Source organism: Lycorma delicatula, chromosome 5 (genome assembly GCF_047948215.1).
Source record: "Lycorma delicatula isolate Av1 chromosome 5, ASM4794821v1, whole genome shotgun sequence".
NCBI classification, from domain to species: Eukaryota; Metazoa; Arthropoda; class Insecta; order Hemiptera; family Fulgoridae; genus Lycorma; species Lycorma delicatula.
In genome coordinates, this window is record NC_134459.1 from 107,266,143 (window position 1) to 107,278,524 (window position 12,382).

General features: G+C 30.3%; 1 protein-coding gene across 3 annotated transcripts in view; it reads left to right on the forward strand.

Moving 5' to 3' along the window:
- LOC142325282 (RNA-binding protein 28) overlaps window positions 1-11,991 on the forward strand; it is a 52,722-nt gene extending 40,731 nt beyond the window's left edge. For all 3 annotated transcript variants that reach the window (XM_075366828.1, XM_075366827.1, XM_075366829.1), the window contains exons 10-13: window positions 1,727-1,944; window positions 3,377-3,526; window positions 9,225-9,626; window positions 11,860-11,991. In XM_075366828.1, coding sequence (XP_075222943.1) covers window positions 1,727-1,944; window positions 3,377-3,526; window positions 9,225-9,626; window positions 11,860-11,976 — 887 coding nt within the window. In that variant the 3' untranslated portion in view covers window positions 11,977-11,991. The remainder of the gene's footprint in view (window positions 1-1,726; window positions 1,945-3,376; window positions 3,527-9,224; window positions 9,627-11,859) is intronic.
- Window positions 11,992-12,382: the final 391 nt, after the last annotated feature.

Sequence of the window (12,382 nt, forward strand, 5' to 3'; positions counted from 1 at the left end):
AGTGCCCTATTCGCAAACAACAAATAATGACTTGCTCATGACGGTTATTCCTCCATGAAGAGCTCCAGGGTGATACAGTGTTCTTAACTGATCAAAGTTTATTATTGATTGTAGCATTCCATTCACTTTGCCTTTCATCATGTACCACACTCTTCAGAAAACCTACAAGATCATTCACAACAATGCAATTAGTGAAAGGAGGTGGTTTACAAGCCGCTTTTGCCACATGATTAGCACTCTCACTGCTGAAATTCCAATGTGGCTGGGGATGCAGTAGAAGCTCACAGTTGTATTCCATTGAGTAATTTCAGAGATGATAGACTGTCCCTGAAGGTACATATCACTATTGGCTTGCAAAGCACTCATGAAATCTGAGCAGAAAAGTATTAGTCTGAATGTTGGGCTAAGCACATTTAAGCCCTTGTTAATGCAAACAGAAAACACTCTGTGACAAAAAGACTGGCACTACTGATTATCGCTAACCACAAAAGCACAACCAACAGAATTATTGTGTCTAGAGCCATCTGTATAAACTATAGCATCTGGATTCATGCTATTTACAATATTATAAAATTTCTTTCATAAGATAACCAGATTCATGATGCTTTTTAATCAAATTACATAGTATTGTAGTTTGAATGATATAGTGTGTGTCAGTGCAGCCACCTGATATTGGAAAAGATTTTCATTGCATATCAGTGTATCTATTCCAGTGAATAGTTCAAAAAGTTAGATAATTAGGTTTAATATTTTTGTTTCCAGTCACTAAGTTCTTCATTTTTTCTATTGATTTTATAATAATACTGCAATAGTTTTGTTTTTACTGCATTAGTCTTAGAGATCTGACTTGAGTTACAAATCATGCCTTAAAACAAATCAGTCATTCTCAAGAACCACAATTATTACTTGGTGAGGGTTACTAAGAAAAGAGAAGAAAAATGGTTTCCTGTTGCCATCTTCACACAGTCAAATATAATCTTCCATGTCAGTATATCAAGCCGAATGAAGTGGAGATAATGCTGTTAACCTATACCTACACTGGTAATTGTGAAACAGTATAAATATTATAGTTAGGTACCATTTTAATAGAAGATTGCAAAAATTTCAACAAAATAAAAATGAGAATAGCAATGGAGGACTTAACAGAAAGGAACAATTATGCAGAAGATAGAATTGGAGTTTAATCAATCGGTCATCTTATGAATTGTGCTTCTGCATGAATGTTTAAAGGACACTATAAAAAAAAAAAGGTTAGGAGCATCTTAAGTGTGGGCAAGGAGAAGATTGAATTGACAAAATGAAAAAGTATGAAGAGAGCAGGTGAGAATAGCTTATCAGAATATTTCAGAATAGCAAGGCTGGCACATATAAGACTTTGATTAAAACAGTGTTGGAAAGGTCAATAGAGGACTAACTTAGACTAAGAGAGACTAAAGAATAAATAAATAAAAATATAGACAAATTAAAAGGAAATGGAAGATATCAGGACTTTAAAACTTTGGCTTGGAGTAGAGGAAAATGTTGAATACAGTACAAGGAATCTACATCTAATCAGATAAACATAACATTATATTGATATGATTTTAAAAAAAAAGAAAGTTATTTATGTACATATAAATTATATTACATTGAATTGAAAGATTAGATTAGAATAAAAACGTTTTGTGGTTAAAGTTGTTATTGATTTGTTCTTTTTTATATTTATTTTTATCTGTGTCTGTTACAGTTGTTCTTGCTGGTACTCCAGCTGCTGCTGGTGTCTCTATGTCAGATATGGCTCACAGATTGCAACTAGAACAGTTAAAGACACAAATGTTAAAAAATTTAAATATGTTTATATCAAGAAATAGATTAATAATTCATAATTTACCTGCAAGTTATGATAATCATAAATTAAAAAAATTATTTTTAAAACATTCAAAACGTAATGCTGTTATACAGGAGGTATGAAAACCTTATTTTATAATTTATTAAATTAAATTTATTTAGAATGTAATTTTTATATTTTATTTAATTAAAATTTACATATCAGTTTTATGAGTTGATTACTGTTTGATAAATATTACTTTTATACCATACTTTCTCAGTTAATAGTATTCTTTAAAATTAAAATTGTATCAATAACTGTAGATTTAAATGGGGATAGTATTGTCATATTGCATGATTTATGTATTTAAAAATTATAATTTAATTTCAATATCTGATAAATATAGTATTAGTAACTTATAAATATTTAGAAATTTATATTAAGAACCTAATGTGTTTCTACTTCATCAATATCTTTTCTAGAAATGAAAAACAAATTTTTAATAAAGTATAAGATTTGTTACTGCAACAGAACTAACTAAACAAAAATTAACAAATCCCACAAGTATAAAAAAACACAACATTACCAACAGGTAAATTTTATATCAAGCAAACAAATAAACAATAATTCACTTCTTAGGTTTTCATAGCAGTTTAGTTTTCATGATAATATTGTGCATTCCACACTGTTGGTTGCATTATTTTCAATTTTAAAGGTTATTAAGATTGTTAGTTTACAGAAAGGTTTGGTAATTATTACTGATAATTAGATAATTATCAGTACCCTAATAATTTTAACATTATTGGAGTCTGTCATTTCTATACTTCAACACTTTCATACCTAACAACATATACAAAGTCAAAGCTGTAATTTCCTGATGATTTTGGGGATATCACTGTTTCAATATGAATTAATCCTTCTTTACATATCACTTTCATCCATAATTCTGTATAAATCCATCTGCTGTCATTTTAATAACATTGCCTAACTTTTGAGACAGCAAGAAAAAAATGAAGAAAAATGCAGTAAATTTTGGATATTTCATTTATTTTTTTTAAACAGGTTGCAAGCATATATTTACATGCTCTGATTTTTCCTGCATTTTTCTTTTAGTTTTTCTTAGAATTTCTTCATTTTTACATATAATCTACAAATGCACAATGTTTAATAGGCTTAGCTTTTATTTTGATGAAAAATTTAACACAATTTGAATATTGTTTTAAAAATACAAAATAACTACATATTTTTTAAATCGATGAAAAAATAAACAAATGTTTATATTATCTTTAAGTATGAATTTAATGTTTCAAGAGTATGTAAGTAGTTAAAAGATAAATTGAATTATTTCCCTGTAATTAATTTATAAAGCATTTTAATAATTGTCAGGGTTGGGTGAAAGTTATAAAAATGAAATGAAAGAAATTCTTAAGTGCTAAAATGGAGTTATTGTTTTTAATAATTTATTAGTAAAGAAAAAATTAAAACAGTTTTTATAAATTCACAATTTTTATGAAAAACTTTAGTGCTGAAATTATTATAAAAATAAGTTTGTTTATTTATTTTTTTAAGGCACGAGTTATGAGAGACTTCAAAAATGTGGATGGCAAAGGTATTGGGAAATCTAAGGAATATGGATTCGTTACTTTTAAAGAACATGAAGATGCTCTATATGCATTAAGAAATATTAACAATAATCCTCATGTGTTTACTATATCAAAAGTAAGTATGTGGATATTTTGGCTGTGTAGTTCAATTTCATTACTTTGAATCTGATTTAATTCAATAAATTTATATGGCATTAAAGAAAACGAATGAATGAAGTTAATACACTTTTTTTGGATGTATAAAACATTTGCAGTTTTAAAATAAATAAAAATTTTCTTTACAATTTATATTTATTAAAGTTGACCATATGTGGGGTTTTTTTTAGCCTCAGACTATGTGATCTATATAATACACAAATTTTAATAATTAACTTGCGTGACCTGATTCTGGATTAACTGGTTAGTGAATTTATGAGCTTGCATATTATATAAAAATTATTACTTTTAATACATATTTGTTTCTTCTAAAGTAATATGAAAGGTATAATTTTCCATGAAATTTTTTCATCAGTGAGTGGATATTACCATTTCTCTAAAATAAATTAACTTTGTTAAAAATTTGCAAAAATTGCTTAAAAATAGTCTCATAAAATTAATCAGATTTGAATATTTTAGTATAAGGTGTGTATTTCATTTGTTAACTTTGTAATTTTATGTAATTTGCCTTTTCTGAGTATGCCATGTTTCAATTGACAGATTCAAGTTTTAAGCAGGTTTGTAGAACATTATATTTGCAGTATTCTGAAGATCAGTTGACATGTTGGATGCAAATCTTGATTATTTTTAATTGAATTTTTAATAATAATAATAATATTAGTTGGATTTTTTTTGACATTGAAAAATAATATTCTTCATTTGGTGCCTAATCATTTTGAAAAATAATATTCTTCATTTGGTGCCTAATCATTTTATGTTAATCTTCTTTTTGATTTTTAACAGAATTGACTACCTTCCAATATTGGTGAAAGTAAATTAGACTGAATTATATTAAATATTTATTTTATCTTTTGCAAACAAAAAGTCTCTCAAACAAAATCTCTCTCTCACTCTTTATGTTTATCCTCCAGAACCACTGTAAGGTATTACTTTAGAGGATGAATGAGGATGGTATGTATTAATGTAAATGAAATAAAGTCTTGTACAGTCTCAGATCGACCATACCTGAGGTGTGTGGTTAATTGAAACCCAACCACCAAAAAACACCGGTATCCATAATCTGATATTAAAATCTGTATAAAAGTAACTGCCTTTACCAAGACTTGAACCTTAGAACCTCAACTTCAAAATCAGTTGATTTGCAATGATGAGTTTAACCATTAAACCAACCTGGTGGATTAGAATGATGTATCTGCTGAAAAGAAAAAGCTTATTTTTTAGCAACCTTGGTGTATATTTCTTAAAGAATTATGCTTGTTTTGTATAAAATGAACCAACGCTCTGTTTAAGTAATCAAAGAAGGTGATAAACAAATACCATATAACCAGTTCACAAAGGACCAAAAGGAGTGTACTCTTTGAAAAAAAAGCCCAACATAATTAAATGTGACCTGCATCTTCCAAATAAATGGTTGAACCCCATAAGCCATCCTAGAAAGAAAGGAATGACAAGTCCTAGTAAAGCCAGTTATTTTTACACTGATTTGAATACTAGATCGTGGATACCGGTGTTCTTTGGTGGTTGGGTTTCAATTAACCACACATCTCAAGAATGGTCGAACTGAGAATGTACAAGACTACACTTCATTTACACTCATACATATCATCCTCTGAAGAATTATCTAAACGGTAGTTACCGGAGGCTAAACAGGAAAAAGAAAGAAAGGAATGACAGTGAATATCAAATGTATCAGTTTAATCTAAAACTGATAACGGGTTTATGCAACAGATTATCATACAAATTTCAATGAAAATAGAAATTAATAGAATTTTAAAATATATAGACAAGAATTATTATAGCAATTTCAGAGTAGGTAGTCCAAACAACTTGCATAAAGGCATTACAAATTTTCAGCATTGCATTGGTCAATGTTTTATCACCATATCTGCAGCCTTGATTTGGCTGCAGTAAGATGGTTTTTGGCTGATTATTCAATTCTTTGAAACCATTGAACTCATAAATGAGGGTAATATGTGGCTTGGTCTCTTGACAGTGGAGTTCTTTGACAAGAGTTGCAGCATAGAAAGAGAGGAAAAGATTTTTGTAATTGAAAAGGAGTTGAAATTTTCTTTAAGGCACTTCAATCATACACCTTGCTTAGCACTTCTGAAAATCTCACCTTGTCTATCAAGTATGATGTCACTCATGAATGCCAGGACTTTTACAACAAGATTAAAATATACAAAGATATTTCAATAACTAAAGACAAAATTGCTCTGAACTGAAAGGATTTATTTATCATTGACATTTTTTTCACTTTTCAACACAATCTCCAGCAGCATTAATACACTTGTCCCATCTCTTAATCAATTTATTTATGGCCTGCTCCAAAGAAAACTTTTATCTTTATGTCAAGGTGAATCTAGCATGTTCTCTTTGACGTTGTTATTGCCGTTAAACATGAATTACTCCTTGAGTGGACTGAACTAGTGGAAATCAGATCTGTGGTGAGGGAGTGATTCCGTTGTAATTTGTCTATGGTTTCTCTGTACTGTATGAGGTCAGTGTTATTATGAAGGACAATGATGTGCTGAGATCAAGGCATTTTTTAAACACTGCTGGCGTTGCTTTTAATAAGTATGTCATAATAGTATACATCTGTTTGCTGTTCTAGAAAATTTACAAAAACCAGTTCTTTTGCTTCCTAAAACATTGTCATCATGAATTTTCCTGCTGATGGTTGGGTTCAGAATTTTTTCTTGGCAGGTGAACTCTTAGGCTTACTCCATGCTCTGTCTGTTTGATTCCAGTTTGTAGTGGTAAAACCAAGTCTCATCGCAGGTTAGAATACTCTGCAAAAAAGCACCGCTTTCCTTTTGATACTATTGTTTCAGCTCTGTACATGTGTGAAGTTTGTCTCCTTACAGTGATCGGTCAGTTCTCTTGTAACAGTACTTGAGTTTGTTGGTGATAATGTTATGACCAACACTGTACCGACACTTACTTGTTATTTTTCAGCTATAATCTGAACTGTAATCCATCTGCCTTACTGATGAGAGTCTGCAAGTTTCATCCAGTAAGTTGAAATTCCAGAATGGTGCTCATCAGTCACTTCTGCAGATCATACAACTTTGTCAACTTTTGGTCATACAAGAGTAAATGTTAACTTCATATCATATGCTGTATCATAAACTTCAAGAGACCTCATCATTGTAACATGATTTTGAGGTTTTAAACAAAATAATTTTACTCAAACAGCTTATCGAAAGTCATCATAGGGTTACCAACTTACTGTTCTGAAAATATGAAAACCCTCTTAGCAACTGTATTTGTGTCTTCAGTTATTGAATGATCCTCCTGAAAGACTGGCAGCTAATTTAATTAGCCGTCTCATAAGACCAATCTCTCATGGCTTTTCGCCCCAAAATAAACTCGTTGTCAGCAGATTTCTGTGTAATAGTGTCGATGTCCAGTAATAAAAAAAACCAGAATCTTGAAGGCGCTCCTCCCAATTAGATGGAGTTTGATAGGTATCTGTCAGATCTGCACTAGATTAGCACATTCTTCCAACTGGTAATTTAATTACAGAATTTACTAAAATAAAACAATTAAGAACAGTTAGCAATAAATAAATATGTAAAGGAACAACAGGAATTCATGGTCATTCAGTTGGCTAGCTGATATGATATTTAGCACTCATAAAAAATGAAATATTTTGAAAACTTAATTATACAAATATACAGGGTCTGGCAGAAATAACTCCCTGATTTGAAATGTAAATAGAATATACGTTACAACAAAATTATAAAAAAATAAATATATTCTGCAAGAACAGTATTTGCCATTTATTTTCACTAACCTTCTGTTGATTTTAAAAAATTATGTCATTCATATGCCATCCTTCACTATCTATACATGTCTTTAACCTCTCCCAGAAATTCTATATTACTTTTCTTGTCATTCCAAATGGTATTGCAGTGATTTATTGATATGGTATATGATATGGATAGAAGTTTTTAAATGATTGAGGGTTCTTGTTCTTTAAATGATTGGGTTCTTTAAAAGTTTCAGCGAAAACATTATTCCAGAGAAAACAATCACACGCTGCAAGACCATGCAGGCCATGGGATGACTCCTCATTGTGAAATGACGTCCAGGAAACATTTCTCTGAAGTAATTCATTGATTGTCTTATGTGAGCAGACTGCCATCTTGTTGAAACCATACATTTTCGGCTTGATTTCAGAGTTCATTAGTCTTGCTAGCAAGAAGTTGCATAACATTTTTATGTAACATTGGATTCTGTAACCAATTGGCTTTATTGCTCAAAAAAGTATGGCCCTATTTTTCCAAATTCAGCAACCACGCACCAAACTGTAACACACTCAAGTGCAGAGGTTGTGTTTGTTAACACAACCCAATTAATGAAAATGGACTTCGTCATTTAAGAGCACAAGCCTGACAAGAAGCAATACGGCTAATCCAGTCACGTTCATTTAGCTGCTGCACGGCCATCATTTTGTAAGGATGACACTGTAAGTCAGTGTGTAAAATTCTCCTTATAGTCTGATCAGAAATTTGTAACACAGCAGTGTGTTTAAGAGCTGAGCTACATGCAGATTATGTGACTGCTTTAGTATTTTCAGGTGTTTGAACACTTCATGATCTACCTGGTGGTTTCTTCTTCAAAGCTGACCTGATTGTTCTAAGATTCACTCATAACTGAATTGTTTTCTTATCAGGTACCACAGTGTATTGCCTAGCTGAAAGTGTGAACGAAATAATTGCAACATGTAAACAGAATCACCGTTTTTAAAATACATTTCAATAACGAAAGCGCGATGCTCACCACTCCACACCATGGTTGTAACTGAAATGGTAAGACATCTGCTAAAAAATGGCATGCCAACACTATGCTCTGCACTCCACCAGCAGCAGTGGAAAATTGGGGAGTTATTTCTGCCAGACTCTGTATAAGCATGCTTTGTGATTGCAAAAGTTTTGAACTTAGATATATGTGAACATTAAATATTAATTCCAACTTGTTAGGATATAATTATTTCAATTTATGTAGCACAGTGGTAGCATCTCAGTCTTTCATCTAGAGGTCCTGGGTTCAAATCCCAGTTAGACATGGCATTTATCTATGCTACAAAATTTCTGTTTCATATTCTCATGGCACAAGCCATGGAAAGAATTAAAATATTCACTTGGAAATATACCGTAATGTTATGTCAAATTTATTATAAACTTTCTAACTTTAATCTTGAAATGTTACTTACTCAAAATTTGAGTATTTTAAGTTTTATGAAAGGGTATAATCTACAAACATTTGTGTATTATTCTAAAAGTATGTTTAAAATTACATATAATTAATCAATTTAAAAAAAAAACTATTTCTAATTAATATTTATACTTTTGTTAATTTTAAAAGACTTATTTATCAATTCAGGGTGTACCCATTACAATTATATTTATTTTTCTTATGACAAAGAAGGAAAATGAGTTTTTTAGCAAGTGAAACGTATATTCCAACCAGGATTTGAAGCTTGAACCTATTTGAAAGACACTTAATGTAACATTATTTATAATCAGTTTAATATTCTAATATTTATTTTATTTAATTAATATTTATTTTACTATTTATTTTTATTTAATATTTAATTATTTTCAATTTTGTATTTATTATTTTATTTAATGTATTTTTATTTTTTACAGAGACCAATTGTAGCATTTTCTGTTGAAAATAGACGGATACTAAACTTAAAAAAGAAACGTTTGGAGAAGAGTAAAGTAAATAATCCATTATGTTCAGATTATAAACTACAAGTTGGAAAAAATACAAATAAAAGATATAATAATGATTTATCTAGAAATGACAAGAAAAATAAACGAAATAAGAAAAATCAAAGTAAAGAGAATGTAAAAGATGTAACAATTGACGATAAAAAATCATACACTGGTGTAACTGCAAAACCAGGATCTACATCATTAAGATCTAAATTTAAACTAAAAGTCCAAGCACAGTTACATCATAAAGAATTAAGTAAAGAGAAGAAAGAAAGGAAAAAATTAATAAAAATGGAACCTATTAAAGCAATAGAAGGTGACAAAAAAGGGGTGAGTTCTTTTATTTTGCTACTTATGTTTACGGAGTTTGTGCAATATATAGGGTGGTGCATGAAATGATCAAACATTGGTCTTGTTAAAAAATATTTATTTAAATCACAATACAGAAAAGTAAAATACGTGTACTATATACCTGGAGATTATGTTCTACTTACCTCATGTTCAATATGACCAACATCATGTCTAGCAACTTCTTCAACATGAACTTTTATGTTGTTAATATCTTGACAACACATAGATTGCATACCTCAATGATCAGCAGTCGCAATTCCATCATTGTTCAAGGATGTTTAAGAAAATTCTTGTTCTTTAGAAATTCTCAAAGAAAATAATCACACGGATTCAAATCTGAATTGTTTGGCAGTCAGTTCTGACCACATGTAAAACAATTAGAAAATCGGTTTGACATTTGCATTAAAAGTTTCATGCAGAAAGTCTAAAACAACATTAGTTGTGTGCGGTCTGGCTTCATCCTGCATGAACCACTCGTTTTCTAATCGAAGCCCTTTTGCAAGAAGCTGAGGACCAAAATTATTACGCAGCATGTTTAGATAATGTTCAGTGCCTGTTTAAAAAAGAATGGTCCTATTACCCCGTGACATGAGATAGCGGCCCATATTGTAATTATTGGAGTCTTATGTACCTTTTCATGAAGCATGTGTGGATTTTCTGAAGACCAAACATGCACATCTTGTTTATTAACAACCCCGTCTAGGTGAAAGTGTGCCTTATCTGAAAACCAAACATCGTTCAACAATACGCCTTTGTTCGTAGCTCGTTAAGTGAATGTCATTCTTTAATGTTTGTTGTCAACCATTAATTTAGGCAACACTGTTATTTTGAACAGATGCAAATGCAAATCGGTTTTTAAAATTCGCTGCACAGGTTCTCTAGAAATCCCAAGTTGTGCTGCTGCTTTTCTTGTTGATTTGCATGGGCTCCTCAGCAACACTGCTCTGACAGATTCAAAATTCTCTGAACGAACATTAGTTGGCGCTTACTCTCAAATACTGAACCACCACTATTAAATTTTTCATAAAGTTTATGTATTTTTTAAAATGAGGGTGACTACCATATTTGAAAATGTGCATGAAACCATCCAAGCACCACACTTTTAGTTTCATAAAAAAAAAACAGTCTATGTGGTGTTAACAGTCAGTCTTCCTTTATCAGCCATCTTGAAACTATACAGAAACAACACACTCAGAAAGAGAAGAAACTAATATTCTTGAACTGCTGTCACTTCTGCTAACATAAAACACATTAACCTAATCAATTATTACCAAAACAAATTTTGGATCATTTCATGTGCCACTCTGTATAAGAACAAGTTGTGTTTTCTCTAAGTGAATACTTAGTAAAACTGACAGTTTTATACCAGTTTGTTTTTGAAAAATCTATATTGTCTGTATAATTTTACATCATTTTTACAAATTACTTTGCAAGTTTTATTCTTAAAAACAACAAAAATTGTAAGTTTTTTACTTATTGGGTTCTATTAATGTTTATAGTTTATTAGTAGTAACAATGTGTTCCTCAGAAGGGATATATTAATGTTTTGTTGTTCCTGTCTTTTTTATGGCTGCAACAATGTTAAACACTTCATAAGTGCATAAGTAGCTTGTTAAAAACACTAGTACAGCATTTCTCTGAGAGAAATGATGTTCACTAAACAGCACCAACCGTGTGATGAAAAAAATTGAAGGCCACTGAATATTTCATTAAGCTTAGTACACTGATGCACAAAAGTGTTTAGTTGATTAAAATGTTTAATTGATTTTTTTGAGATGATTGTGCCTTTTTCAGGAGTAATCTGTGACTCAGGTCCCCTACAATCTCTGTGTTTGTGACACATAACACATTTATATTACAGTTGGTCCTGGGAAAAATGTAAAGTAATGTAACCCTCTTTAGCAGTGGTCACTCAGTTGATTGATCGCTTGATTCTTAATCCTTTTTCCCACGGATTGGAGTCATGGAAATTACATGACATTTATTACTGTGGTGGCTCCATTTGAAAGCATGCTTACACACAACCTCATAGTTGGTGGTAGCTAGTTCTGTATTTGGTCTTCAGATGGACGACTCCTTAACTTATATTTTTTGTTAAAATATTTCATACTTTTTTTTATTATAATTATAAGATATAATTATTTTAGTATTTTCTGTTATTAGTAATTTTAGATTATTATTTTTAGTAATTTACTGACTAATGCTGTTTCAGAAAAATTTTAAATCAAACAAAAAGAGTGTTGAGGATGACGTCCACTTTTCTTCACTTGTTAATAAGTACAAAGCTCAATTAATTTCTGATACAGTACGTAAAAAATGGTATGAATAAAAGTTGTTTTTTATTTGTGTGTGTTCTTTTTTTATACTTTGATTTTTTATTAACCTCATAAGCAAATGATAGCATTGTAGTCTTGTATACTGAAAGTGCTAAGTTCATTTCCTGGTTAGAATATGGAAAATTTATAAAAGCTTCCAACATAGTTAGTTACTGATGACCTTCTGTTGTTGATACAACCTAAAGAAAAAGGATATATATAATTAAAAAGAGTTAGGTTGGTAATTAAAACAAAACCAAAATATTAGATGAAATAGTTTATAAAAATTAAATTATTACTTAACTTTTTAACTTATTGACTACCATTATTTTCCTTGTTTCCTTTCTGAGTTGAAACATTTTGTGTAATGCTTTGTTTTTTACAGAAAATAGTATATTAATTTTTATCTACATTATCATA